At 36.4% G+C, this 24,884-nt stretch overlaps 1 protein-coding gene across 2 annotated transcripts; it reads right to left on the reverse strand.

The window, feature by feature from the left end:
* Positions 1 to 750: 750 nt before the first annotated feature.
* LOC103104363 (zinc finger protein 665-like) lies at positions 751 to 23,605 on the reverse strand. Of its 2 annotated transcripts, none has more exons than XM_007498134.2 (6): positions 23,002 to 23,605; positions 22,026 to 22,521; positions 19,544 to 19,632; positions 13,151 to 13,277; positions 12,483 to 12,578; positions 751 to 9,167 (listed from the first exon to the last, which is right to left on the reverse strand). In XM_007498134.2, the coding sequence occupies exons 1-6, from the start codon at positions 23,071 to 23,073 to the stop codon at positions 7,201 to 7,203; spliced, it is 2,847 nt and encodes a 948-aa protein (XP_007498196.2). In that variant the 5' UTR covers positions 23,074 to 23,605; the 3' UTR covers positions 751 to 7,200. The 2 variants fall into 2 exon arrangements, with proteins under 2 accessions (XP_007498196.2, XP_007498197.2); XM_007498135.2 differs by having other exon boundaries at positions 23,038 to 23,594.
* Positions 23,606 to 24,884: the final 1,279 nt, after the last annotated feature.

The following is a 24,884-nucleotide window of genomic DNA, read 5'->3' on the forward strand; positions in this document are numbered from 1 at the left end:
ACTGCTTGGTGAGGCCAGGGAGGGAGATGCCCCTCCTGAGAGGAAACAGCAGGGGTCTGATAAGGACTGTTTGTTGTAGAATGACTGAACTGAAGTTCAGCTCCCTCTATGACCAGAAAAGATAGTCCACTTATCTGACTGCAAATTCAAATAATATAAAGTTTAATAACCAGTTAGAATTGGAGTTTTTCCTTAGCTTCAGAGTATAGGGCCAGGCCCTAGAGGCTGGCGGATGGTTTTCCCACTTCCTTCTACTCTATATCAGTCTAGTTTTGCCTAATTCAGAATCTTAGCAGTAGATAGAAAGCAAACAAGAACAGATCTGACCTTCAGAAGCCTGTGTCTTCGGGCTGAACCAAGAAGAACATGCCACTCCAGACTGGGCTGAATAAGCTCCTCTCTCCCCCAACACCCAGGAAGCAAGTCCCACCCAGAAGGCAGGAAGTGCTAGTCACAAGACCCAACTGCCACACCTGGCAGGAAGGAAGTGGTAGTCACAAGACCCAACTGCCACACCCAGTTGCCCCTTCCCCCTCCAAGTCTTGTTTCCTTTCCACAAAGTTTAGATTGGGGTTAGAAAATGGAAAAGACTTAGAATTAGAAACATATTACAGTTGGAAGGGATGAAACAGGTCATCATCTGATCCAGATCTCCCTTTTTACAGTTGAGAAAACTGGGGCTTAAAAAAGAAACAGGAACATGACAAGCAGAATGTATCTAAAATTGAGGTAAGCTTTAAAAAACATCAGGGATTTCCATTTTGACTTTTATTATTTGATGCAATGCCAGAAAAACAAAAAAAACCTTCTAGCTATACATGTACAAAGTAACAGGAATAAAGTAAAATAAATTTATTGACTAATACAATAAATCTTACAACTTTTCACAACTTTGAAAAAGTTTTAATATCCAATGTTTCCCCTAGATATTTGTTTTACATAAAGTGGTATCAAGTTCACAAGATTGCAATATATTCATTAACTCAACATGAAGCCACACTTTTATCACATTGAATATCAAGCATACTTTTGACAAATAGCCCCATTTTTCCAGGATTAGCCTTGATTATACTCCTCAGGTTTTCATCGGAGGCTTAAATTAGACAAATTCCCAGGCCATCAATACAAGTTTATAATACTTTCTTCACTTATGTGTGGCATGATGCAAGGTTTTGTTGTAGCATTTTATTTCCACTTGAAAATTTCTGTATTTTTGGATCAATTCTGCTTCTTGGTATGTCAACATATCTATCCATATCCATCATTTCCTCAATGGGGACCACAAGTACCCTGGAAGTATAAAAGAACATCATACCAAATTTTGTGGGGGGAGTTGTTTTATAGTTTGATGAATCTCACCAGATAATACAGGTTTCCTGCTTTTCTTATGACAATGGTTTTGATATAACATTGAATGAAAAGGTGCATTTCATCAGCAAAAACTACCTTTTCCAGTCCTCGGTGTTCCAGGTTTATTTTTTACCGTTCTTCTTAATATTCTTCCAACTTCAAGAAGCCTCTTACATACTATCCAGAAAATCCACATCAACTCCTTCAGCTGTCAGAATTCTCTGAAGTTCTGTTCTTTTTTTAAGGAATAATTAAGCTGTGTAGTAGTAATTGTTGGTCAGCTGATACTGCTTTTAATTTTCTACTTCATTTTCCTCTGTGCTTTAGTGTGACAGATCCTATTTCTTTCATTGAGGTCTTGAATAAGCCTTGGAATGTTTGACTTTCCCAGACTAAAAAATGCTTCAATAACTCTAATCCCTCATTGAAATGTGCTCTTTAAAAGATACAACTTTTGCACACTTCCTAAGAGTAATAATCATTTTTAGAAACCATAATATTTGAAAAAAGTTTTAAAAATATCAATGAAGAACATGCATAGGATGTAAAACCTAGTATTCAAGTGGCAGAAAATTAATAAGTAGGGAAACCAGCTCAAACCATTTTCATTTGGTCAAAGTCAGACATTATGAATCAGCTTAATGATAGTAAAAACACAAACAAGTGACCATACTTTTACAAAATGAAATTATACCAGGATTATTGCTAGTTTCAAGTTACTCACATGTTAATGTATAGAAGTAAGATGAGAAAATTAAACTGACAAATGTGGGCTACGGGAAGTAAAAACTCTCTATTTGCAAGTGGAATGATGATTTACTTTAGATAATGCCAAAGATTCCACTAAAGTTACTATAAAAAATCACCAGTAGGAGATAAAGGAATTCTACTCAGAATAACTTGCATAAAATACTTGAGAGTACTAAGATATACTCAAGACTTGATGAACTCCACTATGAAGCACATTTTATAATAAATGAGGAAAAAAAAATTTGAGACATTTATCATGCCTGGTTGAGTTATACCAAAAAACTACCTAATTTATAATTTTAATGACATACTAATCAAACTACCATGGTGTATGATTAAGCCTTTATCTTCTAAATGCTTCTCAAAATGTCTGCCTTCTATAATTCTATCCCTCTGCCTTTTCAAATGTTTAAGAATACAGTTTTGTTTTTTAAAAATTCTATGAAGACAAGTACCATTCTTTCTTACTCTGAGGAATATAAATTAATATTGCTTGTTACAGGATATATACATGCACACATGTTTACACAGATATATTTATAAAAAGGCCTATATCTTCTTGTTAGAATCTTTGTATATTGGAATTTTATTCCCTTTCCTCTATAGAACCTGAGGGGGAAAAATAATCACCTCTGTGAGGCCTTTGATGTTTACTTGAGTTACTCTCCTGGTATTTGCCAGTTAATTGCCAGTCTTACCACAAAAATCTGGGGAGTTGCACACTATTGACTCAATCTGGCAGATTGGGAGGCTAGCAACATACCATTCCCATCTCTATATGACTGATAATGATCTTCTTTGGACATGTAACTCTTATACATACATTTCCTTTTCCCCTCCCTGGTGTGGATACTTAAATTACTAGCTAATTTGGAAGGGTACTTAAAGTCAAATGAAAGAATTGGATAAGGTGGATAAGAAAAATTGATCAAGTCTCATTTTTTTTTAAAACCTTACCTTCTGTCTTGGAGTCAATGCTGTGTCAATACTGTGTATTGACTCCAAGGCAGAAGAGTGGTGAGGGCTAGGCAATGGGGGTCAAGTGACTTGCCCAGGGTCACACAGCTGGGAAGTGTCTGAGGCCAGATTTGAACCGAGGACCTCCCATCTCTAGGCCTGGCTCTCAATCCACTGAGCTACCCAGCTGCCCCCTAGTCTTATTTTTTAATTCCTCAAATTCAAGAGACTCTCATTCTGATGGCTGCAGTGAGTAGTTAAAACTTAAATGCCAAGGGGGAAATTTTATTAAGCTAGATAAAATAATAACAAAATTTATCTGGATGACAAAATGTCAAGAATTTATGGGGAAATAAAGAAAAAATAGAAAGAGCGTCTAGCATGATCTAATCTCAAACTGTATTAATAAGCAGCAATTATCAAATTATTATATAATCAATTATCAAATAATTATACTGGTGAAAAAATAGAAAACTTAATGAAAACCAATTTATTAAGCAAGATTCTAAAGCAAGTGAACTTGATAGTCAAGAATTTAATGACACTAGGAACACAAAACTACTAGAATAAGAATTCTCTATTTGACAAAAACTGTTAGGAAAACTGGAATGCAGTTTGGCAAAAGTTAGGCTTAGACCAGCATCTTATAGCATCTACCATAAATGCCTCCAAATGGATGTCAACTAAATATAAAAGATAATATCACAAAAATAAAAATTATCAAAGAATGAAAAGAAATACCTTATAATCCATATGACTTTGGAGGAAGTTCTTAACCAAACAAGGAATAAAGGCAATTATAAAAGATAAAACAGACAATTTTAATTATATAAAATGTAATATTAAAATGTAAAATCTTTTGCACAAATAAAATCAATGAAGCTAAAATAAGAAGCTGTTAACTTGGAAGAAACTTTTCACAGAAAATATGTGTCCAATATATTTAGGAAATTGATACAAATATTTAAGAACAGTTAAGAGAACATTAAGAATCATTCCCCAAAGTGATCAAAGGATATTAACAAGCAGTTTTAAAAGAATGCAAATTATCAGTTACTATAAAAAGGCTCTAATAACAAAAATATAAATTTAAACTGAAGTTTCACTCCATATTCATGGGGTGACTTGGTAAAAATGATGAAAGATAGAAACGGTTTAAATACTGGAACACTACTGTGCTGATGTTATATATTTTAAAATAGTAAACTATAAACTTTTATTATATATAGCCTTTAAAAAGTATATATTTAATACAATAATGAAAAAGTTGCCCAGTTTGCCTCTGTTCCCTTCTGAACTTTCTTCTGGTCTCAATTAATGTTGAAACTGTGAACTGACCAATTTGGTGTCAAAACTTGACTTGGGAAAACAGCATGGAATAGTGTAAGGAAGATCTAGGTTTAAATCTCAAGTTCCATATTTCCTACCTATGTGATCTTTGTAAAGCCATTTAAACCCTTCAGGCCTCGTTTTCTCATCTGATAAAAGGGGATGAAGGAGGTACAAGTCTCTAAACCTTTGACTCTTGGCAGCCAGATGGTGGACAATAGCAAAGGGATGAGGCTTATGTTATCAGACATAGCCAATATATTTGTTTTCCTTTTTTATAATTTGTTGTTATAAGGAAAGGTTCTTTCGTATGTGGAAGGAATCATTGGAAAGTAACGGCAATATTTTAAAAAGCATCAATAAAGGTACAATTTACAGTCAATGTTAGAATTCTAAATAAGGGATATGGATGATCATAAAAGAAGAAATAGAAAACTTTAACTGCATGATTTAAAAACTTTTGCAAGAAATAAGCGTAGGAGCCAGTATAGAATAATCAATGATGAATATTGGCTTTAGTGTCACAGGACATGGGTTCAAATCCTGTCCCTGCTCCTGGACATCAATTCCCTCATCTCTAACATGGAGTATTGAAATAGATGGTCTCTAAGGTCCTTTCCAGTTCTACATCCAGAATCTAATAGTTTAGCAGACTCACATTACAACACAGCCTTCTCTTGACAGATGATCTCTGAGGTCCTTCTAGTTCTAAATCTATAATTCCATGTTATTGAAGCTGTGGATGATTGTTTTTAAAAAAGGCAAATGTCCAGTCATGTAATACAAATGAAATATAACTGAACAGTCTTTGTATTCCACTGGCATCTCAGCAATATTATTTGTCAGGACCCTAGCACTTAGGTAAAATACCTGTGGCAAATTTATGGGAAGAAAGGTACAAGACTTCGAAAAGATTGGCAGGCATAGAAAGGATAAACTTTTGAATACTCATATAAGTGAGATTATAGATCCACGTATATATTTGAATTTGAATTAGATCCACAAGTATTAGAACTTAGTTGTGTTAATTTATGTAGGCACAGAGAGAAATTAGATGAAGAGTGAGAAAGATAAAAAATGTAGAACAGAAGTAGTGATGGGAGACTTCAACTATCCACACTCTCTATCAAGTGATGGAGATAATAAATTTGTGACTTGCCTGGACAGTGATTTCAACCTTCAAAAAGTAGAGAATCAACAAGGGAAATTGGTCATCTGAACCTAATCTTGTCCAACAAAGAAAAACACATTGCTGAAGTAGAAATGACAGGAACCTTGGAGACTAATGGTTGCCCCCTCCTAGAGTTTGTGTTAAAGAAAATGAAAGCCAAACAGAATTTGGGTGTGCATTTTGGATTTAAAAGTATTGAAAGAAAAAAACTTAGCAGAGGAAGTCAGTCCATGAGGAAGATAAGACTATCAGGAATATTCCAACAAAACAAGAAGAAATTTCAAATGAGATGGGGAAAGGAGAAAGCCTGAAAAGACTAGTGTGGAAGCACATGGAACTCATCACTGTAGTTCTTTTAAAAAAAAGCAAATGTGGAAGATAGAAGAAAGGACAAATGAGACTGAACACAAAATAGTAGGCTGGCTCTATAAAGGTTGTGTCAAAAATGGAAAAGCCCAGAATGAGCTGAGGCTAGCAATAAATCTAAGGGTAAGGATTACTTTAATTATGCTGCACGTAAGATCAAACAACTGCAGCTGAGTGGATAGGCTGAAGATAAAATGGTAAATATTTTAATATACATAGAAAAAATGCAAAGAAAATGTTAAATTTAACATGATTAAACAAAACTGCCATTTGTGTCCCTCTCTAAACTTTTTTCTACTCTTTTACGTATATTTCTTAAATATTTTGTTAATGTTTTTCTTTTCTTTTGTGTATCACTACCACTACCCACCTTCACTCCTAAGAGTTCACCCTCCAGCAAAAATCTTCCATTGTCTCAAAGTGTATGTTTCATTCTGTTCCACTAGTCTATCACCTCTGCAAAGAGGTGAACATATATTTCATCAACAGAAGAGATGACTGTTAAATGACTGACTGATCTGCTTACCTCTTACTTTGTTTTTTCTTCCAAGAAGAAAGATCTGTGGAACTGGAAGACTAGAAAAATTAATAGCATCAAGTAAACCCAAGATAAGTAAGGAGACAATCGAGCAGCATCTGGCTACCCTCAGTGAGTTCAAGTCACCAATTATTAAGTACTAGTATGCTAAATGAATCAGTAGATCTGACATCTGAGCTACCATGAATAATTTGTGAAAGATCTTAGGAAGAAGTTCCATAGGACTGGAAAAGGGCAAACAACCCAATTTTGGAGAAAACTAAAAATCTATGAACAGACCTATAAAGGAATGAACTTAACTTCTATTCCTGGGGGGAAAAATCCTAAGACACATTAGTAGTAGGTGGTTCATAAGATAGAAAGGAAAATTAAACTAAATAAATACTGGTATGGCCAAAAAAAAAAGCGGGTATGGCTTTATCAAGAATGTTTTCTTATTTGACAAGGTAACTAGACTATTAGACTATAACAATTCTGCAGACTGGAGGAGTTAAACATGTTAAACAAAATGCAGCAAATTAAAATGGAATTGGGAAATACTGAACAAAATAAATAGAAATACAATAGCACATAGATAATAGATAACATTACATTTTAAAACTAAGTCAATGTGCTGACACAGGGACCCTTATATACAGATTAGAGATCCCATTTCTACTTGAATGTGACATCAGTGCTGTATAAAGAGGCTACTTAGATTTCAGGAAAACATTTTAATTCACTTCATTTCAATTTTAATTCACTTCAATTCACAAACGTTTATTAAGCTCCTACTAGGTGTAAGGCACTTCTCTCCTAAGTGAATTCTCTGATGTTGAATAGCATAGGCCCTCTGTGTGAAGGCTTTTCCACATTCATTGCACTTGAACGGTTTCTCTCCACTATGAGTAAGCAAATGTCGACTGAGGTGTGCCCTTTGCGTAAAGGCTTTTTCACATTCATTACATTTATAAGGTTTCTCTCCAGAATGAATTCTCTGATGCCGATTAAGGTCTGCCCACTTGGGGAAAATTTTCTCACATTCATTACATTTGTAAGATTTCTCTCCAGAATGAATTCTTCGATGGATATTGAGCTGTGAAATCTGGCTATAGGCTTTCCCACATTCATTGCACTTAAAATGTTTCTCTCCATTGTGAGTAAACTGATGTTGCGTTAGATGTGCTCTTTGAGTGAAAGCTTTCCCACATTCATTACATTTATAAGGTTTCTCTCCAGAATGAATTCTCTGATGTTGAGTAAGGCTTGCTCTTTGGGTGAAGGCTTTCCCACATTCATTACACTTATAAGATCTTTCTCCAGAATGAATTCTTAAGTGAATATTAAGCTGTGAAAATTGGCCATAGGCTTTCCCACATTCATTACACTTAAATGGTTTCTCTCCACTATGAGTGAACTGATGTTGAGTTAGATGTGCCCTCTTGGTGAAGGCTTTCCCACATTCATTACATTTATAGGGTTTCTCTCCAGAATGAATCCTGTGATGTTGAGTAAGGCTTGCCCTCTGAGTAAAGGCTTTCCCACATTCATTACATTTGTAAGGTTTCTCTCCAGAATGAGTTCTCAGATGTCGAGTAAGTTCTGCCCACATGGGAAAGACTTTCCCACATTCATTACACTTATAAGATTTCTCTCCAGAATGAATTCTTCGGTGAACATTAAGCTGTGAAAGCTGGCTATATGCTTTTCCACATTCAGTACACTTAAAAGGTTTAGATCCACTGTGAGTAAACATATGTTGAGTAAGGTGTGCCCTCTGGGTAAAGGCTTTCCCACACTCATTACATTTAAAAGGTTTCTCTCCAGAATGAATTCTCTGATGTTGAGTAAGGTTTGTCCTCTGGGTAAAAGCTTTTCCACAATCATTACATATATAGGATCTCACACCAGAATGAATTCTTTGATGAATATTAAGCTGTGAGATTTGGATGAAGGCTTTCCCACACTGATAACACTTAAAAGGTTTCTCTCCATTATGAGTAAACAGATGTTGAGTAAGATGTGCCCTTTGGGTGAAGGCCTTCCCACATTCATTACATTTAAAAGGTTTCTCTCCAGAATGAATTCTGTGATGTTGAGTAAGGCTTGCCCTTTGGGTGAAGGCTTTCCCACATTCATTACATTTATAGGGTTTCTCTCCAGATTGACCAGCATGATGAAGGTTAAATTGTGAAATCTGACTGAAGGCTTCCCCAAATTCATTATACATCAATCTATAATTCCCTGTGTAAATTTTTTGACATTTATTTAGTTCTGAATTATCTTGGAAACTCTTTCCATGTGTGTCAAAGCTATAAAGACTAGGAATTGTCTCATTTATTCTATTTGTATCACTGGTGTCTAACACAGTGCCTGGCAAATAGTAGGCACCTAATAAATGATTGTTGATTGACTGATTTACTATAGGAACTCTCTGCTGGGTAATTAGAATTGAGCTTAAACTGAAACATCCCCCAAATTCATTGTTTTCAGAGCCTCTCTCCATACTTAAGGTTTCTTCATGTGTGATTGTTACTTGCTTCAAATGTGTTTCCTGATGGCCCTGATGCCTTACTAGTGAGCCATAACATTTAAAAGCTTCTTCCAATCTAGAGTCCCAGGAACTATGACCCATCGTTCTTTCCATTATTGTCTCCTGAGAAGACTCCTTTACAGTAGTTTCCCACATTGGAATTAACTCCTTTGCTTCAAGTCCAAAGTCCCAATCTGAAATAAATTTGAAAATGCTAATTTCTTTAAAATATTCAGTTAAATGGAAATCATTTATACCTGTTTATCTCATAATTCAGGACATTCAAAACTTCTTTACCAAATGTTTGCCACACTATACATTTGAGGACATAGAAAAGCACCTAAAAATTAAAGGCAAAGAAGCTAACTTTCACCATGCAATACAGGAAGTACATTTTTATAGAACCTTTCAATTAGAAAGTGATATTTCAGCACTAAATGTTGTTTTTCCCCTACCAGCAACAACCACCTTCTAAGGTTAACTAGTGTAAGGCAGGATGGACTTGGGCTGGGCTGGTGGTACAAGTTTGGGATTAGAATAAAATGAGACACTTGTATACTACTTAAAGTTAACAAAAGGAAGCTTACATAACCATATCCTAGAAAGGACATTTGGCAAAGATGCAACACTGGTTCAATTTGGCACAATTTTACTGTCTCTGCATTGCCAAGCTGGCATATGTGTAATTAGAATCTGTTACCCTAAAAACTACAATTCCCAGCAAAACAAGATGCCCTACTCACTTCCTGTCATTATGTGCCGAAGTATACAGGATATAAATTGGGTGTAGTTACAACTCTCGGCTCTTCTCCTTTTTCTCGCGGTTTTGGTGGAGTGGGGATTTTTGAGCAGGTAGAAAAACTTAGTCATGTGGTTCTATTTCGTCTGATAATAAAATTAAAAACAAAACAAAACACCTGAACTTTTAAGGGAAAACTAGCTTAGTCTATGTGATGTGGTTGTTGCTCCTATTCACAACCAGTTTTGAGGATTCAATCTTACAAATATTAAGCATTTTAATTTCATATTCAGACATAAGAAAAAAGTATTTGGGAGTATTTAAGCAATCATCTGAGATGTTACATTGGACTACAACTTATTGCTTCTCTGTAATTAAAAAAACCAAAGGTCTTCTATTATAGTGGATGATGTTTAATTTACTTTAAGAAGTATCATAGTTCGGTGACACAGTAGGCATCAAATCTGGCCTCAGACACTTCCTGGCTGGCAAGTCGCTTAGCCCCAATTGCCTAGCCATTACCATTCTTCTGTCTTAGAAGTGATACTAAGATAGAAAGTAAGGGTTTAAAAAATAAAAATAAGATGTATCATGGTAATAGACATCAGATTTAGGATGTTCTATGCTCATGCTCAGATATATTCTGACTATGTGACCAGGGACAAATTATTTAACTTCTCTGAATACCAGGAAAATCTCCTAATAGTATAAATCATAATGGAGTCTCTGATCAGCACTTGTGGAAAAAGTTTCTATATCAGGAATTCTTGATGTAGATGAAACCAAAAGACAAAAAAAACCCAAAGTTAAAATTCCATAGGGGCCTGACTTGTAAGGTATTTTTTTTTTTTAAGTCCTAGGTCAAAAGTGAATACAGACATTTTGGGTGGGATTTCTCTTCAAAACAGGCCTCCTTAGCTATATTACAAAGCATAGTTAGGTTCAGATATAAGTTGGAGTAAATGGTCGCTGAGGTCTCTTTCAACTATAATATTCTAGAAAGTATATACTTAAGCACTTTGTCCAAAGTCTAATAGCTCATAATCAACATATCTGAAACGTGAACTGTAAGAAAAATAATATATTATTTATTAGTACTGTTTGAATCTATTCTTGTGTGGTTAGATACTATTTAACTCCAGATGTGGAAATTAAACTGATCCCAGAGACCCTCCAGGTTAGTTTTGCAGCAAGAAATGCTTGGATTGGGATATCATTCAAAAGTTTCTGTTTTGGCTTTGCCAAAATCTTTTATTAAATATTTAGGCTTATTTGTGTGTGTGTGTGTGTGTGTGTGTGTGTGTGTGTGTGTGTGTGTGTGCGCGCGTACACAGAAATAAGCTAAAATATTTAAATATATATGTATACATATATATATATATGTAAAGCATCCCATGTGCCTTATCTGGAAACTGCCTAGTGTAGTATCTTTGTTGGAACTCCATATAATGTAAAACTTAGAGGTTCTGAGGAGTGAGCCATACTTTTTTTGTTCTCCTCTGTCAAATTGACTTAATAAAAGTCTTCCTAAAAATCTTTTTAGGTTTGGGGTTTGTTTTTAATCAACTTAACAGAAGTCTCCTAAATCCAAGTGCAAAGCTATTCTCTACTTAAGCAAAGAAAAAATAGGTTTTATACAACCTACTTTACAAAGAGCTTTGGAAGGTTAAAAATACCATCTCATTTCACAGCCCTCAAGAGACTAGGGCATTTGAGAAGAGACTGAAAGTTGGAGAAATAAATAAAGGTACTGCTAAACAAAGGAGATGTCAAGGGAATAAAAGATGAGCAGTTATTGCCAAGACAGGAAAGAATGCAGGACCTTACCATCTCACATTTGGACCCTTCCAATATTTTTTGCATACAACCTGTCAGATTAAATTTATTTTTTTAATTTTTTAAATTTTATTATTTTTTCCATGATTCCATGATTCCTGTTGTCTCCCTCCCCTTTTCCCTGCCCTCCTCCTGGAGCTGGCAAGCAATTCACTGGGTTATACACATATTATCACTTGATTCCTAGTTTCATATTATTCATTTTTGTAATTGAGTAGATTAAATTTATTTAAACACTCATTTCATCATATCCGTGACCTACCAACTCCTTCATTCAGCCCATGAAGTAAATCAGAACTAAGCTAAAAGTGACATGGGCTATTACTCAGGAGGAAGCACATTCCTCTCTGTGAAAAATCTTCAAGTAAAGGTGGATTATAGGCAGTGGTCATGTGATAGAAGGGATTCTTATTTAAGGTATGGGTTGAACAAGATGGCTTCTAAGGCCTTTTAATTGTAATGTTCTGATTCTGCTCACTACATCTCATAACAGAAAGAGATATAAATATGAGGATTGTAAAAAGATATGTGGATTTAAATAGAAGAAACCAGTAATGACTTTTAGAAGCAGTTTCCAAAAATTAATGCAGGTTGAAGCCATATTCTAGAGTGTAAAGAAAGGAATATAACTAAAGATTAAGTCCTTAAATTCTCTGAGTCTCAGGTTCCTCATTTGTCATATGGGAGACTTACAGGTCTAAAGATATGCTCCTAGGAATGAGTGTTGAGGATTCAAGGCAGTGGGCACACATAATTTGTGATTAATGAAAATATATGCAACAGCTCAAACCAGTTAGTTTTATCTCATCTCAAGAAATCTGCAGTTTTGAGGAGGTATTGCTAGAGCAACATTTTAAACATATTTTCTCCCTGACCAACCACCTGAAGAGATGCTGGTTAATAATTCCAATTTGATAGTTTTTCATTTACTCACATGGACAGATGCCTCTTGGGACTTCACTCCTCAACAACCATGGCACTTCTCCATGTTCCATCTGCGAGATCACATCTGGTTTGGAAACTGAAAGCCCTATACATTGAAAAGAAAAGCAAAATAGACACTCACGTCAGAGAAGTAACTACAGAATAGGGTCCAAACCCTTTAACCGTTAGGAAAGAGAAAATATTCTAAGAAGACCCAAAGGATACTTCAAAGGATTTCAGAAAGATATTCAGTAATGGGTTCTTAGAAGTCATATGGAAAATGTACATAGAGTTGCTTTCAGTTCAGAAAGATACCCAATTCCTTTATTTTCCCTCATTGATGAGTACAAATCTCCTGCTCCTGGAGGTATCTGTACTAAAATCCTGGCAAAAAAAAAAATCTTTGACACAAGAAAGCAAATGGCTGGGAAAGGACATAATTAGGAATAGTGATGAAAAAATGAAGTTGTTCCATTCTTAGTTCTACAAGGTAAAAAATCTTTAACCTGAGAAAAATGAATAGAAAAATCCTGCAGACTGGCCCAAAATGAACTAAAAATTTCTGGTTTCTATGCAATAATTAAAAACTCAGCTAATACTCTTGATGTCAGAGTTATGAATAATCTGAAGCAAAAACACCCCAAAGTGAAAACTGGGAGTCACAAGGGAAAGATTTACCAATAAAGACCAGGTTTCTATAGTTCTCCATCAGCACATCTCTACAGAGATCCTGCTGAACAGTGTCCAATTGTGCCCACTCTTCCCAAGTGAAGTCTGGAGTCACATCTTGGAATGTGATGGTTTCCTGAAAAAGCAAACACATTTCTGCTTGTCTAGAATTTACTTGCATCCTGATTCTTATTCATGCCTATTTTCAATCAGAACATAAGGATGGCAATGAAATAAACAGAATGTATAGGAAATGCCTTGGACACTGTTCAGGCTGCACAATCATTCTAAATAATTTATTGTTGTATATCTACTTCTTGTGCACCCCTTTCTGTTATATTTGAGGCATAAAAAGATCACGTGACATATCTCCGAATTATATGAAGCTTGCATTCTTTGAGAACTATTGAATCCAATTAGCTGATGGGAACCTGCTTCCCATAAACAATCACTCTGCTTGATTGTGCTCAAAGATTTTCTGAGGGGCACATGGCATCTATTAATTTGCCATAGTTTACCTTTATTCTTTGTCTCATAAGTTATAAGAATGAAAATTAAATAAGGCAAGCATTTTCCTTCTGCACCTGAGATTTAACAATCATTCCATATTTACAGAAATCACCTTCAAAGGAATGAAAGATTATTATCTCATAGAAACACACATTTGAGTTGTCCCACTAGAGAATTCCATTTTGAAAGTATTTACTAAGTACCTACTATGTGCTAGGAAGTGGTAATATAATGAAAGGAAACTGTCTTTGCTCTCAAGGACCTGACAATCAACTGAAGGGAAACATGTACCAGATCAGTAAGTGAAAAATAATTACAAATCAAACAAAGGCTTCCCTTAGGAACTAGCACTTGAGTGAAACCTGACGGGAACTAGAGTCCAAAAGATAAGGAATGAGAACACAGCAGGTGTGTTATGCCAGAGGAAAGACATGCAAGCAGGAGATGAAACCCAGTACAAATACAGTAAAAGCAACATTGTTCAATAATCCACTCTGAATGACTTTGCTATTCTCAGCAATATAATGATGCAAGAAAATCCAAAGGTCTTGTGATGAAAAAAATGCTATTTCCAAAGAAAGAACTGAGAGACTGTGAATAAAGATTGAAGCATAATTTTCACATTGTTTTTGTTGTTGTTGGGGTTTTTTTGATCTATGTTTTCCTTTATAACATGACAAACTGAAAATGTTTTACTTGACTGCATATGTACAACCTATATCAGACTGTTTACTGAACCAGGGAAGAGGCAGAGGAGGGAGGGAGAAAACTTTAAACTCATAACTTTTTTTTAAACCCTTACCTTCCATCTTACAATCAATACTGTATATTGATTCCAAGGCCTAATAGCAGTAAGAGGTAGGCAATGGGAGTTAAGTGACTTGACCAGGATTACACAGTGAGGAAGTGTCTGAGGCCAGAATTGAAACTAGGATAGCCTCTCTCTTTAGGTCTGTCTCTCCATCCACTGAGCCATCTAGTTGCCTTGAAACTCATAATTTTAAAAAATGAATGTCAAAAATTGTTTTTACATGTAATTAGGGGGAAAATTTAACAGTGAAAATGGAACAATAAAAGGAAGCCAAATTGGCTGGAACACAAAAGTTTTTTTTTTTTAACAAATTTTATTAATATCTTTTAAAAAATATTTCCAAAAATTCCAAAAAAAAGGAAAGTACCTTCACTTTCCCCTTCCAGAAAACCATTCCATACAACAAATAATATTTTTAAGGAAAAAAATTCCATAAAACTGATAATTACATCAAAAAAGACTGAAAATGGGCACCTTGGACCACATCAATCAATCTTCCACTTACATAAGGGAATTAGGTAGGGATATTTTCTCATGCCTCTTCTTTGGAGGTATACTTGTTTTTGTTTTTTTTTGTAATTCTGTAACATTCATTTTAAATTTTGTGTTCATTCATGTACACGATTGTGATTTTGTATATTGTGTATATTGTTGTCTTGACTTTGTTTACTTCATTATGCATCAGAGCATGTATTTCCATGCTTCTTTATATTCATCACATTTATCATTTCTTATAGAACAAAAACATTCAAATATATTAATTAGCTATCACCCAACTAAAGGATATCCTCTTTGTTTCCAATTTTTTGCAATTACAAAATGTGTTATTATAAATACTAGGTGGTATATGTAGTTTTTCTTATCAATTAATTCCTTGAATTTTAAGACTAGTAGTAATGGAATCTCTGAGTCAAAGGACATGGATATTATGGTCACATCATTGCAAAAATCCAAATTGCTTTCCAAAATGGCTATAATGATTCATAGCTTCACCAGTGATGAACTTGTGTCTCTATTTTCCTACAATCCTTCAATGATGATTTTCCCATTTTTTGTCATCTTTGAGAATTTACATGGGGTGAGATGAAACCTCAGGGTTGTTTTAATGTACATTTCTCTTACTTTTAGGGATTTGGGACATTCATAAGGTTAATTGTTTTTACAATTCTTTAGAGAATTATTTGTTCATATCCTTTGACTACTTATCTACTGTAAAATGAAGCCTATACACAGAAAGCATTTTATTGAGTTCTCTATAGGATGACAAGTATAGTATTAAAACTAATTTTGGTAATATGTCATTTTTATTATACTGGCAAAGCCCAGACATGAACACTGAATAGTTATTTAAATATTTAAGTCGGCCTTTACTTCTTTAAGGAGCACATTGTAATTAAATCTGTTAGTAATGTGTGTAACTTGTTAAGATTGACTCCTGAGTACTTTTGTATTTATGCTTAATGGTATTTTCCTTTCTATTATTTCCTGTTGAGTTCTATTGTTAATACACACAGAAATACTGTTGGGTTGGGTTTCGGGGGGAGAGGTTGGAAGCCTACCACCTTGAAGAAATTATTGTCTCAATTAGTATCTCCATTGATTTCCCAAGATTTGCTAAGTAAGCCATTATATCATCAAAAAATAGGTATAGTTTTATCTGCTCTTGACATTTTGCACCTTTCATTTCTTTCTCATCAAATTGCTATTGCTAACATCTCTAGAATTATATCAAATGATAGCAGAGAAAGTAGGCATTCTTGCCTTACTCCTGTACTTACTTGGAAAGTTGTTAGCATATCCCCATTACATGATGCTTGCTTTTGGTCTAAGGTAGTTATTTTTTGGATGTCTTCTTAAAAGTCCCTCTATGGCTTTGTAGAGTTGGTTTTGTTTGTTTGTTTGTTTGTTTTAACCCTTAACTCCCATCTTAGAATCAATACTGTGTATTGGTTCTGTGGAAAGGAAAACTGAATCAAGTTTTGATCTTTCTGCCACTGAGGTGGAATAGACAGCACTTGGAATGTTAGAGTGAAGATTAATGGGCAGTGATGACAGTTGGAGGGGGAGGGGCGACTTGGAGAGTGACAGTTGCTCTCAAGGTCTCTCTTTCCTAGCCCTTGCTCTCTCCCTGTCTCTGGATAGAAGTATTTATTCCTAGATATTTCCCAACTGTGTGCTCTATCTGGATTCTTGTGATCGTGTCATCAAACAAAGGGATTTAACGGGAGCAACTTGAACTGTAAGGTGGGTCTTCGTTAGCCTAAAGAGACAGGCCCAACCAGCTCTGAAAGTCAGAACCTTTTCTTCCTCTTGTTGTCTGCTGCTAAAGACTTTGAATTTAAGAAAGCTAGCATAGATTAGCATAGACAAGAATAAAAGAAAGCCTCCACCAGCCGGTGAGGCCTGGTCTCAGCCCAAAAGCTGAGAGAGATTCAAAACCAATCTGTGGCAAAGTATAGGGCAAATCCCTCTTCCCTCTACACTGATACCTTCCCAATCCAAACTTGTTATTAAATTCATCTTGAGTTAAATAACCAGCATTCAGATAAGAGGAGAACAATCATTTCAGTGGGACATAGAGGGAGCAGAACCTAAGGGCAGCCATTCAACAATAAATGGGTCCTTATCAGACCCCTGATGGACAACCTCGGTCTGGAGAAGGCTTATCTCTCAGGAGGGTCCACGCTTACCTGCCCTAGGATATTTTCAACATCAATCAATAGAGAAGATATCTCCTCAGGCTATTATAGTTGGTTCATTTCTCAGGAACCCCATTTTTCAAAGATAGCCTCCCAGCAGGGGGTATCTCTCTCCTTTTACCTCACCAACATCCATATTCCCTCTATCCTTTCAACTCCTCCATTCCCTGTTACAAAACCTTCCTTATCCCCTGTACCTCTTCAATCCTCTATGATTCCTTTGACTATTACAGTTATAAGGCAGAAAAGTGGTAAGGACTAGGCAATAGGGGTAAGTGACTTGCCCAGGGTCACACAGCCAGGAAGTGTCTGAGGCCAGATTTGAACCTAGGATCTCCCATGTCTAGGCTTGGCTCTCAATTCACTGAGCCACTGAGCTGAGCCCTATAGAGTTTTTAGTATAAAGGAATATTCAACTTTTTTAAAGGATTTTTCTGAGTCTATTAAGATAATTGTGGTTTTGGACAATTTTGGTTTCAATATAATTATGTTGATTGTTTTCCTAATGATGAACTATCATTGCATCTCTGGTATAAATTCAACTTGGTCATAATGAAAGATTTCTCATATGTACTATTGTAGTCTAAAAAGTTTTTATTTAAAAAATTTGAATCAATATCATTAATGATATTGACTTACAGTATGCCTTTTATGATTGCTATTTCCCTAGTTCAGGAATTAGGATTACATTTCTTATAAAAAGACTCTATTAGAATGCTTTCCTTTTCAATTCCTGAAAATAATTTGTGTAGTATTGGTATAGACATTCCTTTAAATGTTTAATAGAATTCTTCTGTAAATTCATCAGGACTATAAAGTTTTTGCCCCTTCTTTTGGTAATTCCTTTACACCTAGTTTTATTACTTTTTCTGGGATAGGATTATTCAGGATATCTATTTGGTCTTCTGTTAATATGTTTTATGTTTTTGAAGGTACCACAGTTCTCTTTTTTTCTTCTCAATTTTGGTGCCACAGAAGGTTCTGATTTTTTAAAAACTCCTGGTTTTATTTTAGTTCCACCTTATTCATTTGCTATTTTTGTTCATTTTACTTTCTACCCTCTTCTTTTTAATCATGTTAGCTTTAAGTTTTTATCAATTAGTCTTTTCAAAGAACCAATTTTTAGTTTATCATTTCTATGGTCTTTTTTGTTACTAATTTATTTCTCCTCTAATTTTTGTATATTCTCTTTTTGTGTGTTTATTTAAGGTTTGTCTGTTGGCTTTTTTATTCTTTAAATGCATGTTCATTTCATTTATCCCCTCTTTTCTCTTTTGTTAACTCATGATTTTAGAGCTAAGTTTTTCCCTTAAAGATTACTTTAGCTGCATCCCAGAAACTGGGATTGTATCATTTTCTTTCATATAATTCTTGATTATTCCAGTGATTTGTTCTTTGATCCACTCATTATTTAGGATTTCATTATTAAAACTGCATGTGAATCTGTCTTTTGCTTGTGCTTCCCAAACTGATGACTATTTTGTGTTATGATTTTTAAAGAATATTTTATATTTGTCTTTTAATATTTATTTGTAGTACCTCTGCATACTAATAACATGGTTAATTTTTTAAAAAGTTCTATCTAGTGCTTAAAAATAAGTATTTTCTTTAGAAAACTCATTTATAAAATATATATCTTATACAGATATTATAGAGACATATCCATATATCTTTAGCTCTAGTTTCTCCAGCAATTTGTTCAATTCTATTATTTTTTCTTTTATTTATGTTCATTTTGTCCAAAACAGAGGCATTAAGAATTTCTGCCAATATAATATTACTACATCTTATTGTAATTTGGTTAATTTTTTCCTTTACAAATTTAGATTCTAAGGAATTTGAAATACACAAGTTTAATAATGATATGAGTTCACGGAATGGTTTCTTTCAAAATAACATAGCTTTTAAATGAATAACTATTAAACTTTTAAAACAAAATGGTATCAAGATTTTTTTGTACACTTTATATGTATGTCTTGTGGAGAGAGAACACTTTAAGAATAGAGGAAAAATTTATTTATAATGATGCACATGTTGGCGAACCTATGGCATGCATACAGACTTATGCCAGGGGAGAAGGGGGCCAGCAGCCCAATGGGGGTGCTTCCTCCCTTCCCTGTCGGGGGTCAGGTGGGGGTGAGGCCCTCACATGGACATGAGGGTTGTCATTTGGGCACTCAATCTCTAAAAGGTTCACCATCTTTGCCCTAGAGAGTCCACAATCCCTCAGAACAGGTCCAATATCAGGAAAGAAAAAAAGAAGAGTGCATATTTCTAGACAGGCTTTCATTGGGAAGAGAAGTCCAAGCAAAAAAAGGAAAGAAAAGTGTCTGTAATAAAACACAAATTGGCACTAAAGGAAAAGAGGGCATTTTAACTCACCTGAAATCTGGCTATTGGTGACACAGTAGACATTCCCTCCTTCTCTGTGGTTCTCTCTTGGAGAAGAGGAAAATCTTGGGAACTTGGAACTAGGGAGAAAAAAGAATGAAAATAAGATCAGTGCCCAGGCTCTTACAATTTCAGAAAGAATACCAATGCCACCTGGAGTCCTAACTTTACAACTCTGTAGTGGCAGCAGGTTTACAAGGAGAATTTAGAGTTGAAATATCAGACACACAGCCTGGTTTAATTGTTGTATGCCCAATTCAATGTGCCCCCTAAAGTATATAATTCAATATTTCTGCCATTGCTTTTCCTCTGGTGATGAGAAATTGTCTCTTTCAGAATACAGAATGAATCAATTTGCTGACTTCCTTTCAGAAAATCACTTCCTAAGAAACATTTTCTATTGGAAAGTACAATATTGTTATAACAGCAGATATGAGACTTGGGACACAAGGGGTTGAGACCAAACTTAACCACTAGTTGGGTCCCTTAGATTGATCATCTTATGCTTTAGTTTTCCTATCTGCAAAAAAGAAAGCTAATTGGGGGCAGCTGGGCAGCTCAGTGGATTTTGAGTCAAGCCTAGAGATGGGAGGTCCTAGGTTCAAATCTGGCCTCAGACACTTCCCAGCTGTGTGACCCTGGGCAAGTCACTTAACCCCCATTGCCTGGCCCTTACCATTGGCCTTGGAGCCAATACACAGTATTGACTCCAAGACTGAAGGTAAGGGTTTATTATAAGAAAGCTAATTATAGCTTTCTTATTCATCACACAGGGTTCTTAAATGGGGGGGGGGAGCATTCTAAATGAAAAAGTTTAATGCTGAGCCTTCATCAACTCTCTTCCTCATTACCATCCACATCAGTCCTATTCCAACCAGGTACTTATACCACTACCTAACCTTTCCACTGTGCTTTCCAAAAGCCTAATTTTGTTTTAATGAATTGTTCCTCATATTAAATTTTTTCATCTCATGTTCCATCTACTATCACAGAAATCTAGCTTTCCTCAGAAGATTTTGCATCCCTGGTCATCAATAGTACTTGATGTACCTTTTTCTCCTCTCTCCTCCACTCCTCATGTCTTAATGCTTTATAATCTGGCTTCCATCCTCACCACTTGACTGAAACTGTTCTGTTCAAAGTCATTAATGAACTTTTTATTGCTATATGTAATGCCTTCAGTACAGCACTAACCCTGGGATACTGCTCTTTTATCATTCTCCTACTACCTGTCTAGCCAATTTCTTCTCAGTCTATTTTTCAGCATCATTTCTTTCCCCCTAAACTAACTGTTCCTACTAACTTTCCTATTTCTGTCCAGATAACACCATTCTTCAAATCACCCAGGTATGCATATTAGGTGTCAACCTTGATTCATCAATATCACTCACCTACCAAATCCAGTCAATTTATAAGTCTTGTTGATTCAACCTTCTCAACATTTCAAATTTGTCCTTTCTCTCCACAACAATCTTAATTCAGGACCACATTCACTTCTGTAGATTTACTATTGCCAAAGTATGTAACTGGTCTCCTTGTATCCATTCTCTCCCTTCTTCAATCCAACCTCCATATAGCTGCCAAAATGATATTACTAAAGGACAGGTCTATGTCACTCCCCTGCACAAGACACTTCAATAACTCTCTAGCATATAAATTTCTGTTTGACATTTAAAGCCCTTCATTATCTGATTCTAAGTCTATCTTCCAGGCTGGTTACACATTACTCCCCCTCACGCTCTCTACATTCCTGCTAACCTTGCCTACTGGTTGTTCCCCTTGTAAGATATTCTAACTCCCACCTCAGGCTGTTCCCCTCTCTTCATACTTGAAATGTTCTCTATCCTCACTTCTAGCTCTCACACATCCTATATTCTTTCAAGGTTCAGCTTAAGTGCTTCCTTCAAGCAACCTTTGGCCATAGTTGTTATAATTCTTTCTCAGCCTTGAAATTAATCTGTATTTTGTATCTATCCTTCATCTACTTATCTGTGAACATGCTGCTTCCCCCAAGAAGAATATGTGCTCTTTGAGGGTACAGACTATCTAATTTTTGTATCTTTATCTCCAGCCTCTACCACTTTGCCAAGAACACTGGAGGAATATTAATAATTGTTTACTGACTCACTGATGCTCAAAGTAATATTCTGGAAGGAACTCCCACAAGTTTTATAAAAGAGATGAATATTTGACCGTTTTCTGTCTTTCCACCAAAAAAAAAAAAAACAAAACAACCAGCCCATAATGTTTTCCCATTTTATAATCAAATGCTATAGGTGAAGGAGGGGGATGAGGAACAAACTCAGCCAGATAACATAAGAAGACCAACTTGGAAATTAAAAAGGTTCTCATTCCCTGTCCCCAGGTTCTTAATAGTACCTGCCTTCCAGAGACCTCCTTTTATACCTGAAGAGTTTGCTTTCTCCTACTATCTTTCTATAACTCTCACCTATTATCTTTCTGTAACTCTCACCTTCCTCCTCAAGCATTTGGGTCAAATCCTCCACCAGGGTGACCACCTCCTCAATGTTCTCTGGATGCTGTGACTTCACCCAAATCCTGACCTCACTGGGCAGGATAGTCAGGAATTGCTCCAGCACCAGCAGCTCCAGGATCTGTTCCTTTGTGTGAATCTCTGGCCTCAGCCACTGAAGGCAGAGTTCCCAAAGCTGGTTCACAGCCTCACGAGGTCCAGCTTTTTCTGGGTATGGAAAACATCTGAAGCTCTTGCGAGAAGCCTCAGAATTAATTTTTTCTCTTCCTAGGGTGGTTACCTGTTCTCTTGAATCATCCCTATCTTGTTCATGCATTGCCAGAATTTGGGGGTTCAGAGAGATGGTCATCATGTTATTCAAGGCCAGCATCTCTCCATCTGGGATTGTCACCATGGACTTCAAATCCGAATTCCCAGCAGTAAACCAGTTCCCTTCAGCCTCAGGTTGGACACCTGCATACATTCTTGAGGGGTGCTGTGGGCAAAGATACATATATAGGATATATATCTTGTGGTTAACAGAGAGAAGCAAGATTTCTTAGTCACAAACCATCTGACTTCAGGCTTGTTAAGAGACTGATATACAAATAGCTGAGAAAGTGAATAGTGGGCAACAGTAGGATACTGTTAAGCAAGATGTTAATCTCACAACATTGTCTCAGATACACACAACTGTTCACAGATACACATCTACTTAGATACATAAGATATAGAGCGCTTTTTAATTCACATAAATTTCTTTACAACTACCTTCTTGAGCTGTTAGTATGTTTTGTGATCTGCACTATACAGACGAAGCAGCTGAGATTTGAGTTAAGTTAGCTGACTTATCCAAAGTGGAACAAGTAAATAATACAACCAGACCCAAACCCAGAACTTGAACTCAGATCTCTCCTGGCTCAGTGCCCTTTATACTACACTATGCTGTTGTTGTTTTTTTAATAGAAATACACACATGCAGACAAACACACAAAGAGATTTCTTCTCCCACCACTCCATGCTGTTCAAAGCTGAAAAATGCATGCATTTTGCTTGGGCTGTAAACTCCGCAAAAGGACTGAGACTGGGTCTCTTGGTCGAGGAGCGTCGCGTCTCTCTGCCCAGCCCCCTCTCCACAGGGCAGTGAGCAGCAGCCCCCAGCCCAGCTGGCTCTTCTGGTGACAGTGAGGGCCGCCAAGGAAGACCCGGCGCTAGAAGAGGGTACAAGAGGCGGATGGGGACAAAACTCTTCACGAGGCTAAGTTTGCGTCCAGCGCCGGCGGGCCTCCCCTGGCCCGAGGCCCTCACGCTGCCCCTATGAGACAAGCTCTTCCGCCGCCGAAACCCAACCACTCCTCTCAGAGACCCCGCGAGAGTCAGAGGCTCGGGAGAGCGGTGGGGAGGGGGTCTGGGTCATCAAAACCTTGTGGTTTGTGTCCCTCTGAGTTCACAGTAAGACCGACCACACATCAAAAGCCGCCGCAGGCAGAGCTGACAATTACGAGCAGAACAACAGCGGTGCGTGCGCACCCGAGCCCTACCCACTGTAACGGGTCCAGCTGATTTGCCCGAAACTACGATTCCCAGAAACCTCCGGGCACAAACTTTTCTGAAGCCTGGAAAAAATCCCTGGACTTGGAGTCAGAGGACTTTCTTTTCAATATCAGTTCCAGTTGTGGGTCCCCCAGTTCCTACTCTTAGTAGCAGCCGTCAGGTTTTTTCCGCAAAAATGAGAGTTGGATAAGATGAGAGGTTCTTTGCCTTTGTCTGGTTAAGTCGCTTTTCAGAAGAATGTTTTTAAATGCCTAAATAAAATATGTAAGATTATAAATGAAACCAGTTATATTGATATTCATTTTTTAAACTTTTTTTTAAGTTCACGGGTCCCCTATCATCAGATAAACTCTTCACAACTAACATTTTCTTTCGTCGCCTCTACCTTAGATTAATTGGACAGACTCCTACCCGTGTCCAGTGTCCTCCCTGCCTCCAGTGTCTCCCCACTTCAGTTCATTCTCTCCATGACTTACAAAGGGATTCTGATTGTGTCCCTCCTTTCCTCAGTAAACTTTTGTGGTTTCCTCTTGCCTCAAACTGCTCTAGATGCCTTTAAAGCCTTTCTCTATCTTGACCCTTCAGCTCCTTGTGAATAGAGGTTTTTATTTATTGTATTTATATCTCGCTATTTAGTACAGTGAGTGTCCACCATATAGTAGGATCCCAGTAAATATTTGTAGATTGATTAAGAAAGAACCAATGGCTGAAGAATCTCCAATAAGATGAAAGGTTCTGCTAGCATGATTATCCAGATCCCTTTTACAGACTGAAACTAAAAGGAGGTAAATGACTTTTCTAATGTCACAATTAGCCAATGTGTGGAAGCTGGACTCAAATCCACGAGTGTCAGTTCAGTTCTTTTCACTACATTATATTCCAAATAAGGTGCACTTTCCTTTCAAAAGAAAATGAAAATCAATAGAGAACTGTTGTTCAGTCGTGTTTGACTCTCGGTAACCCCATGGAACATAGCCCACTAATACAGTCCATGGAGTTTTCTTGATGAAGATAGTGGAGTAGTTTGCCATTTCCTTCTCCAGTGGAGTAAGGCAAATAGAGGCTGAGTGACTTGACCAGAGGAAGTGTCTGAGGCCAGTTTTTTTTTTTTTTTTTAAACTCAGAAAGATGAATCTTCCTGACTCCAGACCCAGTACTCTATCCACTGAGTCACCTAGCTGGAATATGCATATAGTATTAGCTGTCCCTAAAGAGGCAGCTAAATGAAACCAGAGTTTGCTTGAGGAGATATCAGGAAGATCTCAGTTCATGTTTCTCTTTGTTACCACATCTGTAAAATGGGGA

The sequence above is a fragment of the Monodelphis domestica genome, chromosome 7, assembly GCF_027887165.1.
Source record: "Monodelphis domestica isolate mMonDom1 chromosome 7, mMonDom1.pri, whole genome shotgun sequence".
Lineage (NCBI taxonomy): Eukaryota > Metazoa > Chordata > Mammalia > Didelphimorphia > Didelphidae > Monodelphis > Monodelphis domestica.

Excerpts from the sequence above, each read along its gene's own strand:
- LOC103104363 (XM_007498134.2), bottom strand. The coding sequence starts at position 23,073 with ATGCATGCATTTTTCAGCTTTGAACAGCATGGAGTGGTGGGAGAAGAA. Across the intron at positions 13,278-19,543 it reads CACCAATAGCCAGATTTCAG|GAAACCATCACATTCCAAGA; the intron begins GTGAGTTAAAAT and ends TTGCTTTTTCAG. Across the intron at positions 12,579-13,150 it reads TAGAAACCTGGTCTTTATTG|GGCTTTCAGTTTCCAAACCA; the intron begins GTAAATCTTTCC and ends TTCAATGTATAG.